This window comes from Gnatocerus cornutus, chromosome 2 (genome assembly GCF_029298725.1).
Source record: "Gnatocerus cornutus isolate USDA-ARS CGAHR chromosome 2, icGnaCorn1.1, whole genome shotgun sequence".
NCBI classification, from domain to species: Eukaryota; Metazoa; Arthropoda; class Insecta; order Coleoptera; family Tenebrionidae; genus Gnatocerus; species Gnatocerus cornutus.
This window is the reverse complement of record NC_142234.1, coordinates 5,018,051-5,045,995: the sequence shown is the minus strand read 5'-3', so window position 1 is coordinate 5,045,995 and position 27,945 is coordinate 5,018,051. Positions and strand designations below refer to the sequence as shown.

General features: G+C 31.7%; 1 protein-coding gene across 1 annotated transcript; it reads right to left on the bottom strand.

Annotated features, from left to right (window-relative positions):
• Window positions 1–99: 99 nt before the first annotated feature.
• Window positions 100–27,945, bottom strand: LOC148178242 (choline transporter-like protein 3). Its single transcript, XM_088031574.1, has 11 exons — window positions 27,895–27,945; window positions 27,733–27,852; window positions 27,601–27,686; window positions 27,486–27,554; window positions 26,883–27,069; window positions 26,578–26,837; window positions 26,306–26,532; window positions 23,512–23,678; window positions 23,378–23,467; window positions 23,187–23,323; window positions 100–226 (listed from the first exon to the last, which is right to left on the bottom strand). The coding sequence occupies exons 1-11, from the start codon at window positions 27,943–27,945 to the stop codon at window positions 100–102; spliced, it is 1,521 nt and encodes a 506-aa protein (XP_087887700.1).

Below are 27,945 nucleotides of genomic sequence, written 5' to 3'. Positions count from 1 at the left end.
TTTGTCTTTTTTTACATAGATGTATTTACTGTAATAATAAACATGAGACATAGGATGATACATACAGGTGTTACAACATGCAATTGGGCTAAATTTTTATTACAACCACTTGTATCGCAAGTTGCACAATATTGTACAGACATCATCGAAGTTCCAAGACCGTAACATTGGAACGCTATGAAAGAATCTTCGGCCATGCATCCTTTGGTCATTGAAGAGAATGTATCTAAAAACGTTACCATGAAATCGAGCAAAAAAAAAATAAGGTTAAGATACTTAAGGTAACCCGGAGTAAGTGGAACCGCTGATTTCATTACCACAATTTTGACCTTTCATTCCTCGTTCATTTTTTTCCGGATTTTATTAGAATTTTGGTCACATGTTTATTGAAATAATTTTAAACAATAAAGCAGGTTTAAAAATGTAATATCATCGGTTAAGAGTGTTAACCTTCTAACTCCAGTAACACAAATTTTAGAGGAGGTAAAAAAAACTTAAGACTTTTAATAAAAATAGATTTATAAAAGAACTCAAATTACGAACGGGTTAATACTATTCGGCTGCCAATTACACATAAAATTATAAATCTTCTAGTTTTCATTGTTATGAGAAAAATTGTTTCTATTGGGATGTAAATTTTCTTGATTCTTTTAATTTGTGTAATAAGTTTGAAAATTGAAGAAGTCCACTTACTCTAGAGTTTGACCTCAAGGTACCTTACCGTTTTCTAACTTCAGTGTAAAGCACTGGTCGTTTTCTATAGGTGAACAGTCCCGGTAAATTATGTCAATACACTCATCTGCACAATATTCACAATGGTTCACTGTACCAATTGCTGAATTAATGTGGCAAAAAACATGCAAAACTATGAAAGATAAAAATATTTGCAATTTTGACATCTTTTGAGGATAAATGTCAAGATGTCAATATTTGAGAAGAAATTGTGTTTTTGATGGGGAGATTGGGAAGTGAAGATAACAATAATGTTATTAAAGAGATTGGAAGTAGAAATCGTGGCCCCAATTTTGGTGGCGATAGGTGTATGGAAGTGCAGAGTGTATCTGAACAGCTAAAAAATTTATTTAAAATTGGTAATGGTTTAAAGAGTGGGAGAGCTATCAAAATTAGTTTGTTTAGAATTATTGATATTATCTGTCAAATCAGGAATTTGTTGGAATTGTAAAAGATTTGCGTCCTATTCGATGCAAAGTGAATTATTAAGAAGTTCTACTATGTGCTATGCGTGATCTTTGACTCAAAAAACAAAAATTGTAAAAAAATACCGAATTTTACTATGAGTTGACCGTTTTGGATTCGTTAAATTGCTCGTAAGTTTAGAAACAAACCAAGTGGAACTAATGAATGAGTTTGAATAAAAAAGAAAAGACGACATTATCAACATCTCAAATCTCAAAGATTCGAAAATCTAAATGAGTTCAAGTCATAATATAAATTTTTCTGTCGGACATTGCTGTTCCTAGTGTAACTAAGTTTACCAAACGCTCTAGTGCAGTTATGGCTTTGACTTTTTAAATAGTTTACAGCCATCTTACCGCAAACCCCCATAAACATAGTAACCCTCCAAGTGGTTGGGTTTAATCTGCCTTGAAATGAACCGTAATAAACATTTTTACCCATCTGGTCAGTCTTACAACAACCAAAAAGAGATGTGGATGTAAGTAAGCATAAACAACAAGTTTTATGGCTTTACTCTTTGGTTCATCAGATTTAAATAAAATTGTGTTAAAACCGATCAAACAGATTAAACTTCTCAGACTACCAAAACTCTGTGTACTTCAATTTTATGTTTTAAATTGGATGCTCGTTTGGAAAGTCATACAGGATCAACTTTAGAGTTCTCTATTAAGCAAACATAACAAAAAGTGCATTATGCAATCCGTTTGTGGATTCGTTTAGATGCACTCCGCTTTTTGAATTTTCAAAATAGGTCTGGAGCGGTTTTAGATTTTAAAATGCACTTTGAGTTTATGTTCAGTGTTAAAAAATTACCCACTGTTGTCACAGTTTGTTAACTGATTGTATCGTCATATAAAAAACTCAGTTTCCGGAAAAAGCCAATGTTTGTGATGTTTGTTGTCAAACCGTTTTTAATTCTTCTCAAGAATAGATTGTTCAATTGCCTACAATTTTTAATTAATTCTTTTAATACATAATATGAAATATATGTTACAGCATCAAGGTCACGAAACTCAGCGTGAGTAACACAGGTCTCAACACATTTAAATTTCCAAAATTGCATAAATCTTTAACACAGCTTTTACAAGTTTGATGGGAATCATTGCGATTTGCACTCAGTTTGCAAGTGAGAGCCAAATGTGAAGTTTCGCCCATGCAGCCTTTGCCTATGTTTGTGGTGCCACCTAAAAGAAAAATAACATTTTTAATAAAAAATTGGAACAATTACCATATATTGCTTTTATAGTAAAACACAGGTTTTGGCCTGATCTTGGGCAGTGTTTTTTTTCTGGACTTTTGCAGTCGTCTCGACAATAGTAGCACTGTTCTGCTCCAGTTGAAAAATTAGTTTGACATAGAACAACAAACAATGTAAGAGTCAGAAGTGTTACCAGTCTTGTCATGTTTTTGCCAAAATGTCGTTTTGAAGTTAGATGAGTTAGATGTTACTAACTAGATTATTTCTATGTTTACGATTTTTGTCTATTCGCATTTATTGTTAGTAAAAGATTTGATAGAAATTCGTAAAAATTATAGGTGTGAATACATTTGAATTTGCCAAAATTTCCAAATTTGACTCAATTCATAAATTAATCTGTGTTGCATGTAAAATTAGGTTTTAAACGAGAAGGTTAGTACTTTCATAGTAAAACACATAGAGCTAGTTAATGTGATGGATACTTCCTTACTTTCTTCATGATTTGAAGAGGAAAAGTAGCATTTTTTTGCATCAGACAAAGAGACATTAGTAACATAGAAAATAAGCACAAAGAATTCGCAGCAAAAAATGTTCAGTTCAGTACATATACATACATATACATCCTTCTGTGACGCTTTTATAAATAACTATTTTATATTTTTGAAAAGATGAATGAATATATGTATTTGAATATCATGCATAACTTAAAATAAATTTCAGTTAAACAGCAACTGCAGAAGAGATACAAAACCCAGTGTCCAATTTTTATCAATATTCAACGGCTGAATTGCAAGAAAACAGCAGAAATCTGCACGAAATCATCAAAATTCTTAGAGAAATTCGTTTATTTCGATGCAAAACGACGGTTTCTCGCTGATTTTCGCTGTTTTCTGGCTTGAATTCGCAATGAAAAGCTCGAAATCCACAAAACCACTAGTTTTTATCAAAATTCAACGGCTGAATTGTAAGAAAACAGCAAAAATCTGCACAAAATCATCAAAACTCTTAGAGAAATCCGCTTATTTCAATGCAAAACGACGATTTCTTGCTGATTTTGTTGTTTTCTGGCTTGAATTTGCAATGCAAAGCTCGAAATCCACAAAACCACCAGTTTTTATCAAAATTCAACGGCTGAATTGTAAGAAAACAGCAAAAATCTGCACAAAATCATCAAAATTTTTAGATAAATCCGCTTATTTTGATGCGAAACGACGATTTCTCGCTGATTTTCGCCGTTTTCTGGCTTGAATGAATTTGACTTGATGCTCCTTTAATATAAAAAAGGCTGTGCCTCGATTGTATCTAGTGAACACAAAATTAAATTCTTAAAATTTTGATAAATCTTGCTACACAGTCCGGCAACATTTGTGGTTACTCCCAAAATGTTTTTAATTTTAAAAATAAAATTTTGAATATTCGCATACACTCATAGTTGATAAAGTTCTAGATGCTGACGCAAAAATTTGTGTTTTATCACCGATAATTTTGGCTATTTGTGAGGATTTGTGGAACTAATAGATAATTTAATTATTTTTCAATATAAATGTGTTGAAAATAACTCAGTAGTCATTTTAGATTTTATGCAAATTGTGTTTAAAATTTGATGAAAAAAATACTGAGGAGATATATGCGAAAAATTGTTTTCTTTCATATTTACAACCGTGTAACTTTTTAGGGCACACTTATCAAAAAGGATTTTTCACTTTTTGTTTAGAACAATTATTAAATCAAACATTTGGGAATTATTTAAAAAAAATCTCAGATTTAAGAAGTGAAATGAAACATATAATAACTTTAATAAAAAATAAAATAAAATAAAATTATTATTAAAAAATACCCTAAATTTGACATGAATTTAAGAAAGTGTTTTCCTTTGAAGTCTGATGTTATCCGTTTTTTTACAAAACTGACTAGATTTGCCAGATGTACTCATTCGCATTTGCTTTTCGGTCCTGCCCGAATGAGATTACTTTAATAAATATCATTGTGGAGCTCACAAACGCCCATAATAAGCGCATAAATAAAAAGCGTCGTAAAAATGCATGCAAATTTTATACGCGCAGTCTTGCTCGAATTTCTATAAACACATGCAAAATAGTGGCAATTTATAGCTGTTACATTGTATGTGCGGTCGCTTGTGTACATAATAATCTTATTTTCGCCCACATATTCAGCGAAACTGTCATCACACACGGAGAAAAATTCTTGCTGTTTTTCATGGTTAATGTTGTGCGATGTTTTACAGTAAAACGTATTTTTGGTATGTTTTATTATTGTTAAAAGTCTAAATACACTCAAACTTTTAATTAAAAATTTCGATAATTACTCGAAATGAATGGAAAAGTGTGCAACGCCTCAGGCCATGAGTTTATCTCCCAAAATAATTTTTTGTTGGGGAGTTTATTACAAATTTATTATTATCATGAATTCATTCTCGCACTTTAATTTCACATTCAATTTTATTCAGTCTATCTAAGCCCCAGTGGGGGACAATTGTATTCGCGCAAAGAGTGGTCTCTAGTGTGGGTGGATAAGCGATGAAACTTCTTGAATACTTTTTGTGTTTTGTGTTGAAACTAAACGAATTCGACGAAGCATAAGAATCTCCCATTCCACCTGGAGAGGTGTAATTAAACATGACCCACGATCGTTTCAGGGAGCGAACGCGTCGAATTTCGAATAAAACTGCGACTGATGGTAAGATGAGAGCTGGCATCCGATTTTTTAATCGATTCTTTGGAGACAGGAGATGAGAAAAATTGGGGATGCAAGGATTTCGAAAGAAATTTGACTAAGCCAGTGATCGTCAATTCAGCTAGCACTTTAAAGTTGGCGCCGTAAATAAAGATTTGTCAGAGATTTCCGCATACAGATCTGAACGGAATACGAATTCATCCTTGATTCAGGAACATATTTTTTACTTAATCCTAATAACCGGGATTTTGAAATTTCCCTTGATAAATTTGCCTTGATTGCCTTGAATTTCCTGATTTATGTCTCTATCCCCAGAGGGGCGCTCCAAAAACTGGAAAATCGTAATCATCTCATTTCTTATGTTTATGATAAATACTTTCGCGAATTGCCGCTATAAATTGCCAAATTTAATTTGTTTTCATGTAGATAATGCGACCGTTTCGTGATTTAAATGTCGTGCAATTTTCAAATTTATTTTCCATGTTGAAACGCAACGTGACATATTTCTGTGCGCTTTATTGACAGTCAGTGGGGGTTTGAAAGAAAATCAAAACCGAACCGGACATATTAATAACTTCCAATTGAGTTCCTGCCCCACCTATGGGAAACAGACATTGATTGACTGTTATCGGAAACATACGGATTACGATTTATTGCTCTTGTGATACTCAAAATTATTCTATCAGTGTCGGGCGCATCAGTTGTGATAACGAGCTTTCGAATTATGGAACAACGATATTCGCAATTAAACGCAGGACCTCTTGAAATTCTAAAGTTTAAAAGAGTACAAAACTCGAGACACCGAACCTCCGACGTCTCAAGTAGTTAATCAAGACAGAATTTAATGCCATCTCAATTAAAAATGTACAAGAGAAAAGTGAAAATTCGCGAAATGAGCCGGCTATGTTTCAACTATCAAAAGAAATTAAATTCCCCTCTAAATGCACTCTAATTGAATAAAATGGCCCTTTCGACGAGACCTGGAAATGTTTCCCCGAACTCAAGAGCAAGAAATGATTCGATTAGATTGAAAATGACTTATGTAACCTTTACTTTACGCTACGCCGCGCCGGTAGTTTCCAATTTTAGGCAATAATCGAGGCGGCTTAAGTTTTATCCTTCGTATCGGTGAACTGACCGCTTTAATATTTTATCCCTTAGGATTAAGATTGGAAGAAGCAATTAAGAATTATCGAACCGGTTCGCTTTTAGTAAAGTACGTATCAGACAGAATTCCGGATTCGATTTCCGGAGCTACGGTTTCCAAACCCATTCTACCTGCATTTGAGAATGTATAGTGTTTGAGTTTGGCCGTTTCTACCCCATTAGAAGAAGGACTTTTGAGCATGTTTGTGTTAAATTAACTGTTCTGGATTACTCTACTAATTTAAGGCCCTGCAGTATTGAAAAATGAAAAAAACAGCAAGCACTCGCATCTTGGGCTTTTAGATCCGGAGTCTGTGACTCTCATATTTATTGTCAGTATTGTTAGATTTTCATAGACTAGAGTTTCTAAGCTTTATGACTGCCAAGTCTATAGTTTTTCGTGTTTTCCAGTTTCTTCAAATATTCCCTAATCAAATTTCAGATTTCTAATTTAAATTTGGACGTGTTAAGATTTTGAGAGTTTTAGACTGTTCTGTGTTGGTAATATCAAAATCAAAAGCAATGAAAAACTTCGAAATTTTTACTCTTAACTTGATAATTGACTGCTAAATTAGCAAATCCTAGAGCAGAAGAGATAGATTCTACAACTTTTTATTTATTTTTAGAACTCATTAATAGTTTGCTTAAATTTTCTTTGAAAATCTGGCAGGATGCTAGTTTTAACTCTTCAGCTATCAAATCATACGTAGTTACTATTTTAAACTTGCCAATTAACGGGACAAATTAGCAAATTATAGTCAAGATATACCTACGTTTTAAAAACTTTTATTTATAGAACGAATCGAAATTTTACCCCCAACATTGTCTATAAAAACCTTCTAGTTTGCCAATGTCAATAAATGTTAGAGCAATAACATTTTCTAAAGCCACCACTTTGAACTTACTTATTAACTGTGCTAAATTACCAAATCGCCGGCTTAATGTGTTGGCTTGCTATGTCCATTTTTGGATAAAATGTGTTTTCCCTTTTATGAAAAGGAAAACAAAAAGGTGTATTGTGGGATTCTTTAATGTGTTACATTTTCAGAATGTATTTTATTTCCAGTATTTTCAAATCTCAGATTTCACGACAAAAATTTTAAAAATAAAGTTTGGTCGATTTAATAAATTTAAAATCAACTTAGCAGCTTTAGAACTTAAGCCGACAATAGTAGAAAAGATGGGTTTTAGAAATTTTTATTTTTAGAGCAAATCAAAAACTGCTTAGTTTTTCCATTAAAAGCTACCGATTTACTTAACGCAATCATTTTTGGGGAAAATTTTCAAAAGAAAATACAATTTTTGACTTGCTAATTGCTAAAAATAGTGGCTAATTTGTACATTATACTTAAAGAGAAGGATTAAGATTTAAGAAAAAAAAATTTTTGAGAACAGACCAAAAAGTTACAATATTTTTTATAAAAATCTGCCAATCTGCTAATTTAAACGCTTGTGAAATCGACTTTGGTATAGTTGCTAATGTTAACTCTGCTAAATTAGCAAATTCTAAAGCAAAAGAGATAGATCAATATTACGAATTTTTATTTTTGAAACAAATTACATTTTTTATAAAAATTTGCCATTATGCTAGTTTTAACGCCACAGCAATCAACTTTGAAGCAGTTACTATTTTAATGTCAATTCGCAAGTTAAAGAAAAAATATAGGTGCTACCTACATTTAAGTAATTTGTATTCAATAGGATAAATCAAACTTAAAATTTTACCGCATTTACTCTATGCTTGACAACTTAAATGCTAAAGCAATAAAATTTGCTCTAGTTTCAACTTCCTAGTTGACTGCTAAATTAGCAAATTCTAGAACAGAAGAGATAGATTTTAGCATTTTAAATTTTTAGAGCAAATCAAAAATTGCTTAATATTCACATAATCACCTTGGAAAAAATACTATTTTTAACTAGTTGATTGACTGTGCCCCATTAGCAAATTTAATTGTAGAACAAAAGAGATGCTTTACAATATTTTTTTTAGAACGAACTAAAAATTTCGAATATTTTTATAAGAACCTGCCAATCTGCTAATTTAAACGCTTGAGCTTTAGTAATGCAACTTTAGTATAGTTGCTATTGTTAACTTGTTAATTAACTGCTAAGTTAACAAATTTTAAAGTAAATGAGATTGATATTAAAAACTTTTATTGTCGGAACAAATAAAAAAAAATCCTTAATTTTTACAGTAATTAAAACTGGGAAAGTTGTTACTTTGAACTTTCCAATTAACTATGGCAATTAGCAAATTCTAGAATAAACTATAACTTTAAAAAAATAATTGTAGCCAAACTAAAAATTTGCAATAAAACCTTTCTAGTTTGTTATTACCTTCTATGATAGGGAATTAAATTTCGCTAAAGTTACTATTTTTTTAACTTACAAATTAACTATGCTAAATTAGCAAATTACAGCCGAGATGAATTGGATTTTACGAAATTTTAATTTTTGAAACCAAATATTTTCAGAATTTGTTACACTAGAATTTAATTTTAACGGTACAGTAATCATATTAGAGGAAGTTATGATTTTTAACTGACTAATTAACTAACTGCTCTAAATTAGCAAATGATAGAGCAGAAGACATAAATTTTATAATTTTTAATTTTAGAGCGAATCAAAAATTGCTTCATTTTCCTATTAAAAGCTACCAGCGATCACAATTAATTAACTATCTTTAACTTGCTAATTAACTGAGCAAATTCTAACAAAAGATATACAAGGTGATTTTAAAATAAAGGCGAAAAAAAAACCATTACAGCTTATTGTAAATAACGAAAGTTGACAAGTTTTGTTTTCTGTCTCAGTTTTTAGAAAAAAATTATAGAAATTAATTCTAATTTTCATGCTACGCCAATGGTTATTAAGGTTACTAAGGTTACTATGCATAGATACATTATTAACGAACTAAATGCTCTGCGTTGTTGTTAAGGTTATTTTGTGCATATCAGTGGCGTCGAGTAAGATCGGGATTTAGGAACTTTCACCTTTATCATAAAATTAATAAAAATCACCGAAAACATTTTCTACGTATTTCCGTCAAGTCGTGATTTTTGTTGCCGCTTCTATTTCAAAATCACCCTGTATATGTATAAGAAAAAAAAATTAAAATGATCCAACAATTTCCAATATTTTTTTATAAAAATCATTTATCAAAATACTAATTTAAACATTCGAGTGGTATTTCTGTGCCAAAAATAAATATTCACAGTATATCTATCTCTTTTGCTCTAAAATTTGCTAATTTAACAAATTCTAGAGCTGAAGAGATTCATAAATTTTCTGCTAAAACCTGCAGTTTGTTAGTTTTAACTGTGCAACAATGAATTTGCTAAGTTACTAGTTTTAACTGGCTAATTAATTCTATGCCAAATCGGTAGATTTATAGTACTTCTCATTACTACAACAGAATTTTAGAGACCGAAGTGAAATTCGATCAGGAAATGTATAAAAGAAAATTGCCTATTTATGTAAAGCTGAAATTTAAAAATAATATTTAGATATACATCTACATCAACCCACGGCCAAACCGTTCTAAAATGTACAAAGCTTTTGTTTTCTTTAAACTCCCTCGCTGAAGCTCGCGCAGATATGAAATCATGTAACCTTTGTAAAACTCACTTTTTTGTAAATTGGACGAACAAGAATACATTTATGGTTTCAAATTCCTCTTCATTAGAGGAATAATAAAGTCGCGATGTGTAAAAGTAGTCCGTAAAATAAAATCGTGCAAAATATGATAAAAAAGACGCATATCGTAAACAAGTCTTTACGTTATACAAAATGAGTGAAGAGCTCTCCTTGTAAGATTGTCATTCAAACTCGAAAGTATAGTTTTATGGCAAAAACTTTGAAAGTAGTTGGAGTACTTACCTACTCACTGTTCCGTGCTTATAATTAATTACTGAGATCACACGGGGATGCTTTATTAAGTTTTGCCTCGGGTTCTTCAAGATAATGGTCTATTAACACTTAAAATTTTATTCCTCGAGCTACTCCTTGGCGTATAAATAATAAAAGGTGTTTCTCGTATTTTTTGAATGTTTTCAATAATCCATTCGATTTTGAGTGGTTTGGAAGCGCGACCGAAATTGTAATTTCCTTTTACAAAGCAGTAATTTATGTTTTTATCATTATAATTAAACACTGCGGGTGGCAACATCGTTATTTATACACCAACTTCCACAATCACGTCTGCATCTGAAATTAAGACTCATTCGACGAAATTCGAAAGTGTTTTCCGCAACAAACAGAAATGAAATGAGCGTAAAATTGTCGGTTAAAATTACTTTCGAACAAGAATAATTGTCGCAGATATTAAAGACTAGCCAGTTAGTGCTTTCCGTGAAATTATTTTAAAATGCGCTTTAATTCCAAAGTGTTTTTGTTTCATTCCTCTCGTTACAATCCAATTTAACACCGGAACGGTCCGGTGCAAAAAATGCTTTTCATGCCGTAATCCGTATTAAATTATGTGTTAAACCAATTCAGACTTTCAGACAGTGGGATTATTTGTTTTCTGTCATAATTAATTTTTCCATTAAAAAACTGCAAATATTATTAATGCTGCTCTACTACTTCCAAACAAACACATCCGTTCTTTTTTCGGAGACGAAATTATTTACAGAACGTGTGAAAAAATAATCCTTTGCAAAATTAGCACCAAAAACATGATTAATGATAAGCTATGTGAAGCAACTCGAAAATAACACCTTCTATAGCTCACGTCACGTTAAAATATGGAATTTTGTGTCGATGGAAGTATGACTGTTAATTTATTATTGCGTTGAAGTTGAATGATTATCACATGTTTTTTAGCAGGAACCAACACGACAGGAAAATATTTTAGATCAATAAAATTGCCTCGAGGTAAAATCTGTGATAAACAACTATAATGCTCAAGATTAAAACCGGCATAAATGAATTTCCCATCATATAATAGTCTCTTAACTTTGAGAAACTTTATAATAAAACTTTATACATTTACAGCGCTTTCTCTTCTCTACTACGCGATTATAAACTCTAAGAAGTAATAAACAGTTCACAATTGTGGCGCCTAGACATATGGTTTCTGACAGATTACGATGGTGCTGAATGCGCTCTTGGCAGAATTTAAAGGGTCTTTAAGGTTTTAACGAAATCTTATAAACGAAAAAGAAGATTAAGTTTGAAAAAACTATACAAAATGCGTAACTTCCAAGATATCCGAAAGAAAAATAGATAAAAAGATAGCCAATTATTCTATTTCATTTAATCAATTGCTCACAAAAAGAAATAGGTAGAAATAAAAACAGTTTTAGAAATAAATGTGATATATTAAGAATAAAATAACAAACAGAAAGTTTTTTCAAAATAAAATAAAGTTTGACCAGTTTGTGGCAGGTACCTATAGTTGCAACTCCTCCGGAAATTAAAGCCAATCTGGAAGATACCAATTTGGGCCCAACATTCTTCTTCCGGACGAAATGTTTTAATTGTGACCAAATCAGTTCTATCGGATTAAAGTTGCAGTGATACGGAGGCAGTCTTATTATTAGATTATTTTTCTCGGCGATGCTGTCAATATTATAAACTTTATTATGTACTTTTGTTTAATAACAACAGATTTTCTAATTTATATAAAATATACCTTTATGAAAATAAGGATCTGCTATTGTTAGTCTTGAAAAAGACTGTTTGAAATTCGAACTCGAAACTCAGGAACCAAAGAAAATACAGAAAAAAGGAGAAAACACGTTGACAAAGCTAAATTTTACTAGAAACTGATTTTTTCAAAAGTGAAAGCACTATAGTGAACTCTCACCCTCACATTTGCCCTGAAACTGGAAAGTCCCAAAAACTTGGCGTCTTGCAAGAAACTACTGCGCTCATTCACTTATTTTTTAGACGTTTTTTGCATTTGATCATTAAATTCTTCTTCTACTACTACTTTTATGTAATTTTTATATTGGCGGACATGATCAGAGTTAAAAGTTAAAAATTTATTTGCAGATGTTTGTTTTTTAAAAAACATTTTCTTTCGATCATTTCGAAATATGAGAATCCTTCCCTCAAAATTCGTAATTTTGGTAATTTTAGTGCTACAGCTATGAAATTTGGAGAAATTACTAGTTTTTAATCGTTTAGTAGCTCTGACAACTTGCAAAATTGTAGATCAAAAAACACAAATTTTAGAAACTTTTGTTTTCAAGGCGAAGTTGAAATATGAGAAATCCTCCCTTAAAAGTCGTAATTTTGGTAATTTTAGTGTTATAGCTGTGAAATTTAGGGAAATTACTAGCTCCTAATCGCTTATTAACTCTGCCAAATTGCAAAATTGTGTATCCAAAGACACAAATTTTTGAAATTTTTACTTTCAAGGAGAAGCTGAAATATGAGAAATTCTCCCTAAAAATTCATAACTTTGGTAATTTTAGTGCTACAGCTATGAAATGTGGGGAAATTACTAGTTTTAAATTGTTTATTAACTCTGCCAAATTGCAACATTGTGGATCAAAAGGCACAAATTTTAGAAATTTTAATTTTCAAAGCAAATCCGAATTATGACTAATCCTCCGCGCCACCGGATAATTTTTTGTTCGCTAAAGAAAAATGCCATGATTAGCAATTTAAAAGTTACGTATTAATCTCTTTATTAAAGTCAGAGTTGTGTTTCGACTTTTCGAGAAGAGAGTCGTTTTGATTGTGTGTGTGCTGTTCTGAGAAAAATTTTTGCAAGGTAGTTGGTAAAAATTCGTTACTTTGGTAATTTTAGTGCCACAGCTATGAAATTTAAGGAAATTACTAGTTTTCAATTGTACATTGACTCTGCCAAATTGCAACATTGTGGATCAAAGACACAAATTTTAGGAATTTTTCTTTTCAAGGCAAATTCAAAATATGAGAAATCCTCTCTTAAAATTCGTAATTTTGGTAATTTTAATGTTACAGCTATGAAATGTGGGAAAATTACTAGCTCTTAATCGCTTATTAACTCTGCCAAATTGCAACATTGTGGATCGAAAGACACAAAGTTTAGAAATTTTTATTTCCAAGATGAAGCTGAAATATGAAAGATCTCCCCTAAAATTCGTAATTTTGGTAATTTTAGTGCTACAACTATGAAATTTGGGGAAATTGCTGGTTTTCATTTATTTATTAACTCTGCTAAATTGCAACATTGTATATCAAAAGACACAAGTTTTAGAAATTTGTATATTTAATGCCAAACAAAAACTGACCAAATGCTTCACTAAAATTGATAACTCTCGTAATTTTCGTGAAATTTGAGGAAGTGAGTAATTTTCAGTCGCGTATTTACTTGATTGTTTAAATAAGAATGTAAATGAATTTTGGTCGATATTTATTTATGAATTTTACATATCTCCGGATTATTTGATTATTTTTTGTTCGCTCAAGAAAAAGGTAGTTATAAGCAGTTAGGAAATTACATATTAATCTCTTTATTGGTTCAGTTGTGTTTCGACTTTTGATAAAGACGGTCGTTTCGGAAATTTGTGCTACAGAGTGCTGCTCAGAGAAAATATCTTGTAAGGTAAAGTACCAGCCTATATTCATTCCTAGACATTTTGGAGAGTTTTCAGTTCAGAGTTAGGCGCGTTTGATTGTCCATTTTTCAGCTCGTTACTATTAACTAAAGCAGCGTAATATACAGAGTGTTTATGCTCAGTAAGAATCGATTTAGACGGAAACATTTTTCTTAAAATTAATCACCTAATTAATTAATCTTGCAATTTAGATTTTATTTCAATGCACATTTAGAACTCAATTTTATAATCACTCGACTGACGTGTTACTAGAAATTCTCTTTTTGGCTTGTGTCTTTTCCACTGTGCTGGAATTCATTGAGGTCTTACGTATTAATTTCATCCTTCAATTATGTAACTAGTTGAAGGGCAGTCAAGTTGAGCGTACCGCACCACTGACAAATAATTCGTTTTTTTGGCAAAAAAAGTGTTGGATAACTGAATAATTCGCGAATATTTTCAAGTCCAATTATACAAAATAGAGGCCACACTAATAAACCTTTGTTGAAATAAATAATGCCTTTCGATAAAAATCCTGGTGTGACCCAGACTGCATTTTCTGTTAACAGAATATTTTCAGCGTGAATGCATCATGGAGAAATTGAAATATGCACTTTCTACGTTTATCCATTTTATACAAGACGTAATTAACCATTCTTTGTTGTGTATAGATTTTAGATTTAAAATCAGTGCATTAAGTACGTCCCTGGACGAAATTTCATGCATTAGCCGACGCATAGGTATTACGAACTGCCATTTGTACCAATTAAATTAAATTTAACTTCCAACTGCTGTCTCCAAGGGGTTTAACTAACATAAAAGCTAGAATTAATCAGAAGTGGAAAAACGCCTGAAAATAAATCTAGTTGTAAATGGTTTGTCTTGTTGTTCCTCTTTACTTCAACATTGACATTTCTTCCCTCTTTTTTATTTCTAATTTCCATTGATTTACATGTTTAAGTTTTCAAGAATTTTGTGTTTTTCTTATTGTTTCTTTATCTCAATTAAACCTGGCTGAGTTTAATTGGTTTTAAAGGCCGCTGTCCTTTTTTACGTTTTTGGAGACATGCAAATAGGTCGGGGGGAAAACGGCGTCCAAAAGGAAATTTCAGCATGTCCTAAAAGCATTAATGCGCAAGTAAACCCTGATTCCCCTAGATTCGGTCAGTTTGCTTCGCACACCAGTGGCGAAGAGCATGAAATAAAACAGCGTTTACTTCAAAATGGCACTTTATTTTTAGTATTTTTTTTCATTTAACACTTTATGTGCGTTGTAATTATAATAATGTCGTTTTCCGCACATAACTCATAGTCCATCGAGAACGGAATTTTAAGACACGTGGTATTAAGATCCCTCCAACACGCCGCCACTGCAGATATTTGAATTAGCGCCTAATGTGAATCCACTGCGCATGCATCTAAAGCTTTTTCTAAGGTTGTAGTTAGTTTTTTGTTTAATGGTTAGTCTGTCATCAATGGACAGTCGGAAGTATTAAACATTATAAGAGAAGTTAGGATATTTTATTTCCAACAGGTTAAGGGGGAAACTTTGAAAAGTAAAAGTTACTAAATCAGAAAAAAGTCTTCGAGTTGCTATGACTCGGCCTTGCCTCGTCTTTGTAATCTCACTTAGACTTCCAAAACAGCATTTCTTGGCTTTGTGATCCAAATTACTATTGTTTTCGTGAATTATATTTGACTACATTTGTCTTATTTTCTTGTAAGTAGTCTAATATTATCATTGTTAAATATATCAATTTGGATTATAGTTTTTTAGAGCTGAACTTGGTGTGGAACTCTTTTAAATCAACTATCTTTTCTAAAGACCAAATAGAGTTTGATGGAATTTTTTTGTTTGCTAGCCTGGCCAGCAGTTGAATACACAATAAAAAGAAGATTTTTTAAGATTTGCAAAAAGCATGATTAGTGCATAAAAATATTTTATATTACAAATTTGTCTTTTAGATCTCACCATATTCTAGCAGGTTGACAACAATTCTACTCGAAACCACACTATCGTGGCGTCATTACTCATTTCTAAAACTGGCTCTGCAACATTTTCACCGTAAACTGGCCATAACTCGACCTTCAGTTCAAGCAGTTTGAAGGTGGATGCACTCCTCTGGCCCAGTTCTCACGCTTTTTTTTGGCTTTGAAGATTGACTGCAAACTACTAGAGAGAACTCAACATTATTGTTGCAATAAAATACATTCTTTTGCGAATTTGATTTTTCTTTTATTGTTTTCCAAAAAACCTCCTTTTGCCTTACTTTTTTGTTCAAAAAATGGTGCACTTGCTATAAATTGCATCAAATTTACGTACTGTTTCCGGTTTTGCCCCAGATTCCTTTACGTTTTCTTGAGATTCGACTAGTTCGAATAATTTATTTATACTGAATTGAATAAAAGTTTAATTCAACTCATTTCTTTGGCAAACTTTCTCTAGTTTTGTCTCATTTACTGAGAGTTTTTTCAGAAGCAAACAGAAAAATGCCAACTCACGACTTTGTTTATTTACAAACAAATCGATACTAATATAATGACACAATGCGAGAAGTCGTCTTTTTGTAAATTTGTAGCGCCAAAACTGTAGCACGTAAAAGATATTTGTTTGCTTAGATCTGACATAGTTTTCAGGGCAATTTTCCATCCATACTTGTGGCAGGTCTCGTATCACTGCAATTAATAATTTTCTTATTAAACGGAAATTTGCGGAAAACGACGTTCCATCTTGCTCCGACCTAAATTGCAGCATTATTTGTCAGCGTGTAGGACAGAATAAAGCGAAAACGTGATTAGTAAGTGATCAATCTCCTTTGGCTGTCAGAATTTGGAAGAAAGCACGAAGGAACAAGCAAAATTTCATTTCAACCGCACCAGTTCCGTTGCTACTTAATACACACGTACACCACAGACAAAAGAAAAATTTGATAGATTGCTCCTATTTTCGTTTTTTATTTATTTCTTTTTAACTTAATATAAAAGGCACTTCTCAATGCCTATATGCCAAATGGGACAAGTTGTACTGAGCAATCCAATGATCTTTATTAATTCCAGTAATGTTTTGCCTTTGTAAACTGCCAGCAGAACACCAGTTGAAATTTATGTACAAACTCGTGCAAACATCCAACCTGATTTCAATGCAGAACGCTACACAATTAACTTTAGTAATAATATTCCTGGTCTAAGCAATAGCACGTTATATTTTAACAGCTTTAAATCTGCTTGATAAATTTATGAAGTCGAGTTAATTAACTGTGTTTACATTTAACGAAAACAGACGTATTTATGTTGCAATTCAATGTTGAATGTGCAAACATTCATTTTGGAATTTTATTTAGTCTTAAATTATGCCGTCAGGGAAAAACGCACAAATTTCAATGTATTCGAGTAAGTTTAGTTAAATTTATATTTAATAAGAATATAATGACAGGGGTTTATTCATATAAGTACCGTAAACTTTGTGGGCTATGTTAAATTTGAAAGGCACATCATAGAAAGTTTGCCCAATAAAATTATAGGGTTTCAAGGGAATACCTAGACTGGCGGCGTATTACTGGAAATGGAAAATACGGTGGCTTCCACTATCCAGAAATATATTTATTAGAATAGATTCCGAACGCTTTTCTCTATAAACTTGTTCCTCTAACTCCTATTTAGTTTTTATTGAACAAAACAACGCTTGTACTTTACCACAAAGGTCAAAACGGTCCACTGTATTTCACCAGGAAAACTTGTTGAAAACCTCGTAACAATAAGTCGCTTTGCATAGCGGCTCTTTTCACGATTCTATCATTGCTGAAAAACCTCATTTTCCGAAGCAATCACGTCGAAGTGCGGTTCGACGTTGAAAAACTATTACGGCTTTTGTGAGGGTTAAATAATATTTGTCTATGAACAAGTTTCCTGCGGATTTTTCAAACGCGTTATTTTAGAATGGAATCCTTTTGCTATAGAACGAGGGTCGGGATCATTTTGATTTATTTTTATTACATTTTGTGCTTGTTTCTCGTCACGTTTCTCATTTTGCTGGTCGATTCTCGACGCTTGTTCAGCGATCTATTTTGTGATTATTAATTTTCCATACGTTTGATTTATCGACTGTGGTTTTTCTTTTCTTTCCGCTCTTCTATTCTCAGGTTTTAATAACGGAGATATATTTACGTCGATATTTTCACGTTTCTTCTAAATTATGGCCTGTCTCAAATCAAAAAAAAGTTTGTTAATTAAGTTTGCTGGAACTTTGAAATATCTACTGAAATTTTAGAAGCTTCATCAGTATGGTAAAATCCTGTCTGCTTTTTAATGGAATGCTAGGAAAAGTTGTGATAAAGAGAAAATAAAAAGGGTAATAAATTGAACTACTAAAGTTTATAAGGGAATTGAAATATTCCTCATTACTAACTTCTGCATACAGGGTGTTATGGAAATGAGTACACAAAATTAAACTGGTAAGAGAACTCACCATATGCAACAACTTCCAAAATGCTTTCGTGTTCGAATTAAAAATCATTGAAAATTCATGCATTGAGGATTCTAACCTTCGTCTATGCGACAAAAACTATTGCTTTATAAAAACGAGTAGTTACATCAGGTTAATACTTGTCGCTCATTTGTTTGTCGGAAAAAAAACAGTAATAAATTCACGAAAACCCAATTGAACAAAAGTGCCGAATTTCTTTTCAAAAATTGCTCAAAATGCAGTCTTTCACTGTTAATGCATGCTTGAATTCTCCGGGCCATTGAAGTTGGTGTTCTCGCAATTATCGCTGGGTTTTGAGGAATTGTTTCAGCCACAGCATTCACACGTTCACTTAATTTTTCCACTGAATTCACGGAGTTCGCGTACACCAACTCTTTCATATGTAACTACAAGAAAAAATCGCAGAGATTTAAGTCTGGCAAACGAGGGAGCCACAACACTGGTTCATTTCTACCTATCCACTTGTTTTCAAAGTGCACATTTAGCCATTGGGACACGGGCACTGTTCAGACGCTTTACCCCGACCTTCTCCATAGAGAAGCACCATATCCGTGTATTCCATGTTGGTATAAACCATTTTGTACCACCTTTTGCACTTTAAGAACGATCTGATAACTTTGACACTGGGAAAATTCACAACAAATTGAGCGTTTTTAATTAAATTACAGCTATCAGTCGTTTTTATGACAAAAAGTTGTCGTTGCGGAAATGAAAGTGAATTTGTTTAGAGATATCGAACGGTTGGCCAAATTAAGGGCGGAAAAAGGTGAAAATCAAAATATCAAAATGCGTTTACGGAAAAAATTATGTAGAAAAGTTGGAGATCTTGATGCGTTCTAACCGGTTAAATTTTGTGTATTTAATTTCATAACCTGTTAATGATTTTATTTGAATATTTTTTTTGTAAATTCCCAAAATGTTTTACTTTATGTTAAACTTAAATAGTTTAACAAATTAGTTTAGAATGGTCATTAATAAAGTGTTTTACAAGCGGACTGATAACGCAGAGTTTTTTTTTATGCTTTTTTGTTCTTTAATTTTATAGCAATTCAATGGTAGGTGGGCGACCCGTCAAAATATAGGGGGGAAAAATTAGATTAAAAACATACCATCTCAAAAACAAAATATTAAGAAAAGTTGTGACAAATGGTGAGTTCTTTTACCAGTTTAATTTTGTGTACTCATTTCCATAACACCCTGTACAAAGACACCGGATCGGATGTTCTAAAGACGCTCGAAACCTGAAATATATCTTAAAAAATTTCTATAATACCTAAAGCTCATTAAAACTAAATAAAACGGTTCTAAAAACACTAGCAACATTCCATATTTTAAGAGATTATTCTAGAGAATTTGCAGATATTGGAAAGATCCTAAAAATTCTAGAAATGCTAAAAACTCCTAAAACTTCAGCGATTAGAATGATTAAATTATAATGATTATAAGGTGATATCTAAAAGTCATAATAAGATATTATTATACAAGCATGTTATAAGATCCATTATTCACTCGGTTGATGTTTGCGCAAACCAATTGAGTAAATAAGAGCCATAACATGCGAGTGTAATACTATGCTTTATCTACGACCGTTTACTGAAAAAAATATAACACATTTTTATCAATGAAAACTGTATTTAAAAATAGAAACATACAAGTTACAAAATTGTAATGATAATAATATAATTATGTCGAAGTATTTTGTGCAGGATCTACAAAATTAACGAAATGCAAAAAAAAATTCTTTTACAGATTAATTTAATTTTTGCAGAGAGCGGAAGACGCGCAAACATTTTTATCTTGTTTTTGTACGAAATTTTGCATTGTCCATCAGGTATGTTAAAAACATAAATCGACTTTTTTTCATGACTCTTTAGGACGAGAGTTTTGTGAATCTTATGCACATTTCTAGCGATTTCTCCATTATTAACTGTTAGATTTTGATAAAAACTCATTATTTTAAGCATTTAGACCTTGACTTTGCAAATACAGCCCCAAAAACTGTCTGTATATAAAAAAAAAAATCATTTAGCTTCAAATTTAGGTAATTTTTTGTCAATTTTTGCGGATTTCATGTACAATTCTGCCGATATCTCTATAATTAACCGTTGATTCTTGTTCAAAACTTATTATTTTATAAATTTGGATCTCTAATTGGCAAATATAGCCTCTAAAGCGGCCAGAATATAGGAAAAATTGTCATTTAGTCTCAAATTTAGGTAATTTTGGAGTTTTGAGGAATTCATGCACATTTTTACCGATTTCTTTATAATTTACTGTTGGATCTTGATTAAAAAGCATTATTTTATGCATTTTGACCTCTACTTATAGAAAAAAAACGTCATTTAGGTTCAAATATAGCTGATTTTTCGACGAATTTGTAGACTACATGCACATACAGGGTGTTCAAAAAAAGGCGGACCAACTATTCACTACGTGAATCTTCAGATAATAGCTAGTAACTAAATTATTTTTTTTCAATTATTGAGTGCTTCGTTGGAAATCTAAAGCCACTTAAAGGGGCGCTAATTATTGCACAAATTTTTCGATTTAATGAACTCAAGGTTTACAAAATTCTACTAGAGTTCATGTTTTGGATGACATTTACATACTTACTGTTTTTAAATGCGTTAAATGTTGATACAAAACGTTATTTTGCACTTTTAAAATTACTGGTCAGGTGTTATCAAAGCTAATTGCAAACCATAGTAACCAATTACATGATTTATTAATAATTGTAACGACCAAAGTGTTGCTGCGGTCACAAAAATATACTCCTGATAATTACCGAAAGAACTGAACAGTGTTGCCGTTTTTCGCAATATTTAAAGTTATTTTGCTCCCGTACAAAGTTTCAAATAAAAATTTTAAACAGCATTTCCAATTCACAGTGTCTTAGAGTTTGACGTTCTTATCAGTTGGTCTGCTATTTTTTGAACACCCTGTATCTGCTGATTAGGTACACCGTAATTAACTGTTGAATTTTGATAAAAATCAAATGCAGACTTAAAAGCCATCTATCTGTATGTAGACACTTCGCCTCTTTTAATAACCGTTGAATCATATTATTATGTCAGACCTAATTAATAGCCATCGTTATTTTTTGTCTAAAAGCGAATTATTTGATGGTCGTAGAATAAAGATTAAAATTTTTAATTTTCAATGATCTTAAAAAATCTCCGAGAGAAGAGATGCTCTAAGACTAGGGTAAAAAGGGGGGATAAATGGCTCAGCTTTTTTAAAAAAATCGTAAAAAAATTGTTTTTAAAAATAAAACAAATTTGAATGTAATTTTATTATAGTTAAACTTTAACTTAAAAAGACGCAAAATCAAAAAAGTGTTTAAACATTTAAGCATATTTTTAATCAAGGGTATGAGATCATGCAAAAAACCATTGCTACGTCTTTTGTATTTGGTAGGCATTTCACTAAAATTAATTTAAACGATTTAAATTACGAACCCTCAAATTGATTACGCAATCTCACCCAAACATGATGGAGGAGATGGCGCATCTAATCCCAAATTTTATGAGTCCACGTTGAACACAAATTTTAGAATAGAACAAACGTCTTACATTTACATTAACGAAAAACCAAATATGATTTGAAATGTATGCGTTTGAGACTGAGTTATAGTCATTAAAAGTCAAGAGTAATAAAATTTTGGTGGGCTAGCTTTTGAACTTACCAGTATATTCAACAAAATAATGGATTTTACACTTTTTCATTTAGTTAAAAGGAACAATTCACTGTTGCTCATTACATGAAAAAAGTTATAGGATCAAAATTACAATACTGGCCAGCTAACCCTAGTTTATCCTAGATGTTTCAAAGCTATTTCAAAAAATTTTAAATTTTGTGAGGATTTTAAGATTAAACCCTACAGATTGTTCAAAAACTTGTAATAAAGCGTTTTTGAAGTTTAGACCTCTGAGATATTTGGGGTTGTTCTACACAACAAGCACGTGCATTTGTCCCAAAAGTGCGTTTTCTAAGCTTTACCCCACAGGGTAATTTCGTCAATTTGGAAAGAATATAACAAGGTAAAAATGTCGCAACGACGTCAGAGAGCTAAAATAAAGTTGTAGTTCTTTAATCCTGCGGGATATTGGTTCGATGCTCGCCAAAATCAAATCACATCATGGTCTGAGATCTCGACGGATTCAGTTTCAAACAAGCACTTTATGGAGTGGACCTTAAATAAGGATATTACTGTGGTAATTTTCCCTTGTTTGTCGGATCTGATTTGTTCGAAGGCGGCGTGTTAACTTAGTTTATCGTTAAGACATTGGAAGTTCCACCACTGGATGTTATTACAAGCAAACAGAAATAATGAAAACTCATAACATCATTGATTGTTCGGAACGAAACGCAATTCCCCCGTTCGAGAGCAATATAATTTAAAATACTCCGGTATTTGATAAGGGACCGAAAATGATTGATTCTAGAAAGTTTATTAAAGGCCGGTTTTATACTTCACGCGATTATGATCCCTATTTTATCCCACATTAATAAAGCCTACGTTAATGGTCTTTCTCAGAAAAGAAAGAAGAATGGGGGATGATACTAACGCGGAATCGTAACTATCACTCAATGCGGTTCTGAACTTTACGAGCTCGAAATTTTATATTCGCCTCTTTGAAATTATCGCTTCGATTTTATTATTGCTTATTTTTTAATCGCTTCTTTATGGCTCCAAAAGAAGATAAACATTGGCGCTTCTCGCGCATTTAATTAATGATTGTTAATTAATTTCATGCGGATTAGAACGAGGAATATCTACCACCGGAGAATATTTTCTGTTTGACGTCTTAATTGGCAATTTGCTGAAACGACAGACGATTATAACCGACAAAAAAACACCCAAAATTATCAACCACATCTTCGATACTCGTGTTAATTAGACAACATCCAATTTATTATTTTGCTTCAAACAGACCTTTCCGAATATGTTACTTCCAGAGCAGCAATCATCAATCGAAAAAAATCCGCACCCATAAAATACGGCTCATATCTGCTACCCGTATTTAGTAGTCTGTCTTCACAAAAACACAAAACCATAGTTTCAATGACCACCTAAAAATACAATGACTATTAGAGCATAAGACTATTTTGATCAATTTCACAAACGTTCATCAACGAGACATAAAAAAATGTGATGTGTCCTGTGAATATCATACCCAACAAAATTGTGGATAAGGGAAAGTCAAGATCCAGAACCTAAAAATAAAAATGAAGGAGTATTATTATGTTCGTAGTTTTACCGTTATCATTGCAAAAAGAATTGCAAATCCACCCAAAATTAATAAAAAGGAAATGGCGTGCATTGTGGCGCAAGCCAAATAGTCAACAGATACCATGTCGCATAAGAATAGCCAGGACAGTCTTAAGGCTCTTCTTCCTGATGGGTAGATGGTACTTCCGTGGATCGCTGAAATTTATTTGGATGGGGATAAATTGATTCTCGTATTCAGAACACATTTTTTAATGCTTCTTATTTGAATTCATTTTTGGGCTTCTACATTTTTTGGGTATTTACGAAATTCTTTGTCAGATAATCAGGGTTAAATTTGTTTGTACAAATATTTTATCTTTTTCTGTCTCTTCTCATTCTTCGTATATTTCAAATGATTAATACTTGTCAGTTTAATTATATTTTTTATACCTACAATCTTTCAAAAAATTTGGGTTTTTTTAAATGTGCTGTTTTTGGATACCAAGTAGGTATATATGATCGATTACGTCATGGCCACAAATTATTTTTTTTAAATAATACCAAACTTTAATTCAAATATGTAAATGGAAAGAAAATTTGACTCTGCGCAAAGAGTAATGATTCAGACAACTTCAGAGAGAAATCATGGTCTAAAGAAAATACGTAAGAAAGTTTTGAAAAAATACAGAAAATATAGACTCTAAAGAAAAATATAAAGACAGCCAAAAAAAATTTAGCGAGAGATAATAAAAAAATTCAAAGTCATTCACAGGAATCGAACACCAATTCATAATCAAAAGGAAATCTGGAAAATCTAAGAATAATATTTAAAATTTAAGCACAACCAGAAGATTATCTAGAAAATCTGAGCCAAAATAAAAAGTTGAAAACAACCAGACGTTCAGAATTATGAAGAAAACATAAAGAGAAATTACAAAATGCAAAAAGAATATAAAGACTAAACATATTCTAAAGAAAATGCAAGAAAAAAAGAATATGAGAAAAAATCTAAACAGACTCAAGGATCTAAAAATAAATTAAAAAGAATTTCTGGTCTATCTAAAAAAAAGTAGAAAAGCAGTAAAACAACATAAACAACATAAACAAAATTTAATATAAATTGAAAAATTATTTAAAGCATATAAGAAGAATTGAACTTAATCTAAAGAGAATCCAGGCGTAAAGAAATTAGAGATAATTTAAACAAATGTAAATAAAACTAGAGATGCTCTTTTGAAGAAAAACCTAAAAAAATATATTAGTGAGAGATATTGAAAAAAATCATTCACAGAAATCTAACACCAATTCATAATCAAAAAAAAATCTGAAAAATCTAAGAACAATATATAAAATTTAAACACAACTAGAAGATTATCTAGAAAATCTGAGGCAAAATAATAAGATGAAATCAACTAGACGTGCTAAAACAGAATTATGAAGAAAACACAAAGATAGTTTGCAAAAACCAAAAAGAATATAAAGACTAAACAAATTCTAAAGAAAATGCAGGAAAAATGTAAAAGAATGAGTAAAAATCTAAGCAGACCCAAAGATCTAAAAATTAATTAAAGAGAATTTCTGGTTCATCTAAAATAAAACAGTAGAAAAGCAGTAGAAAAATTTACACAACATAAACAAAATTTAAGAAAAATTGAAAAATTACTTAGGGCATTTAAGGGGAATTTAACTTAATCTAAAGAGTTTCCAGATGTAAAGAAATTAGAGATGTCATGGCACCAAGTTTTTAGGAACTAGAGTACAAAGTTTTTGTTTTTGACAGTTTGAAACTATTTTTTCTACCTTAGTTTTAATTTTTCTTAAATTGAGGATCTAAATTCTTCTGTTCACAGTTCAAAAAGTCATCAACTGCTTCCATTTCTTGATTTGCCCATTTTTGCCCTAGTGTCATCGACGCTCTCATCGTCCAAATTGGATTGAGTGGGCACGGTTAATCGCGAACACGGTTAATCAAGGTTCCACTGTATTGAATAATTAAAACGAATCTCAAAGGATTTATAAAATCTAAAAATTGAAGACAATCGAAGCAATTTGGAGAATCTTAAAATTGATGAATATAAAATGACAAAAAGAATCAATATAATTTATGAAAATGCAAAAGTCTAAAAATCCAACGAAAATCTAAAGAAAATGTAAAAATCTAAGGCAGAAATTTAAATGTAATTAAATGTAAATGACTCTCACTCACTAAGAAAAATGCAGAAAAAAATTATAGATAATAATCCAGGGAAAGTCTAGAAAGAATCTAAAAATAACGTAAAGAAAATAAAAAGTGAACTTCAAGAGAATTTAGAATATCCGAAAAACCTTAGAAAATCAAAATTAAAAATGTACACAATTTACAAAGTACATATTTAGAAAATCAGAAAAGAACCTAAGAAGGATGAAAGAGAATATAAAGAAAAATTAAAAACGATCTAAGAAGAATTGTTAAATATTAGGTTAGAATCAATTTTTTAAAGACCTAATATTTTTTCATGAGCCCGGGATCTTAATGCACCCTTGGTAAAATCCAATAGATTTTTTTAATTTGATTACATTTTGATTTCTCTCATTTCTCTCTGGATTTGTCAAATTTTCGAACACCTTTCAATTCCCTATTTTTTCACATTTTTTATTTGGATCATATAGATCTTTTTAACTCTTTTGAAATATTTTGAAACATTTGTCCCGACTTTGCTTGAATTCAGACCCTCAGAACCTTTAGTACATTAGATATTATTTATGAAATCCCAAATCTTTTCTCTCGATTTTAATATTGGAAAATATTGTTAATAAGCCAAAAGCCGAAGCCTTCAAAAATCGAAAAACTAAAAGTTTTTTACCTGCCATAATGTATGCTCTTTTTGTCAGATAAGCTGAGGCTTCATCCATTTTGTCAATCCACCAAACAAGATCTCTAAAATGTGGCTTACATTTTCTTAGACACTTTATTAATGGTATTAGCCCTCTGAGTAGTGTCACCACCAGAGCTCCAGCAGCAACTGTACCACAGTGGAAGCGCAAGATCCTCAAACTCGTCAAATATGTTAACCGAGGGGGTCGAGATCTTCTCTAAAAAAATTGAAAAGCAGATGCGACTTTTACTCGTACTAACCTTGTAAAATAGTGTAAGGATACAATAGAAGCGATTATCATGCACTGGCATCCATTTGCAAACGCGTACAACCAATAAATTGCAATTATTAAAAAGAAGAAGTACCAAGGTCTAAAATAGTACGAGTAAGAACAATTCAGCGATCTCTTGGTGTTGTACCTCACTTTGTTGACAGTATCATCACTTCTATCTTCGTGGTAATACATTATTATTCCGGTAAAGAACATAGATCCATTGACCAAAATTAAAAAACCAAGTGTCTGAAATTTCTAAATTAGGTAAAATCGGGGTGTTCTTCATTATACAATAGCAGGTTGCAGCAGCAATACAGGTGCCACAAAAATCATCTTGCTTGCTTCTCTAAGCATTTGAGCAACCAGTTGATATTTGTGTCGGAGGAAAAAGAAGAGAATTGTGGCGCCACTTAAATAAACTGAAGTTAGCACCGACGTGAAAAGAAGGATTTTGCGCTTTTGTTCAAGATACAGGTCCCTAGAATTAGATTGCCGAAATTTATAAGTAGACAATCAAAGTTACCAGTAAAGAACACAGGCTGTTCCTGTTGCACCCGTTCCACCAACTATAACAAGGTGAAGTGTTGCTTTTGGCAGTACTCGAAATAAGACGTATATAAGATGACTGAGTACTGAAATAATATCAGATCAATTAAACATCAAATAAAAATAAACTATTACCCGTTGCCAATAGTAGTGTTATTATAAAACTGTTCATAGACTTGCTGACGTCCTTCCAAGAATTTTATAAAATTAAAATCAATGTGGTCAATGTACCAACTTACGTTTTTCTGTAGCGCAAATGAATATTCTTTCATCTCTGTAGAAGTGCAGTGCCCCAAAATCTTCACTCTAAAAACTAAGTTAGTTATTTATAACAACAACCCGTTTTACCACCGATCAGGTCCCTTGCACTCTTCAGCTGGGATGCACTGAGTACCGTTTTCTGCATAAAGTGTGATTCTTAAAATTGAGTTAAATATTACTTTTTGAAATTTTATCAACTTACAGGTTTGCGTCGTTTTTACATGTAGGATGCCCATACAAATATACCTTCAAACTAGTTGTCCAAACAATCGTGGCGAAAAATACTGCCTAACATGAACTTAGAAGCACTTGAATAACTTGGCGCGTTTCTTACCAGGAACACCATATAAGCTATGGAGATCATACAATAAATTGCATTTGTGCATTTTCTGTTCTTTGGCAAATCTGGAAAAATGCATTCATCCAGCGGTGACGTGTCTCGAAATTTATAAACCTGAAACAATTTTTACTAAGGAAATTGATAGCAGAGATTTACCGGAGCCGGAGGAATCTTCATATATTGCGGGTAGTCAGGATCTGGTCTCAT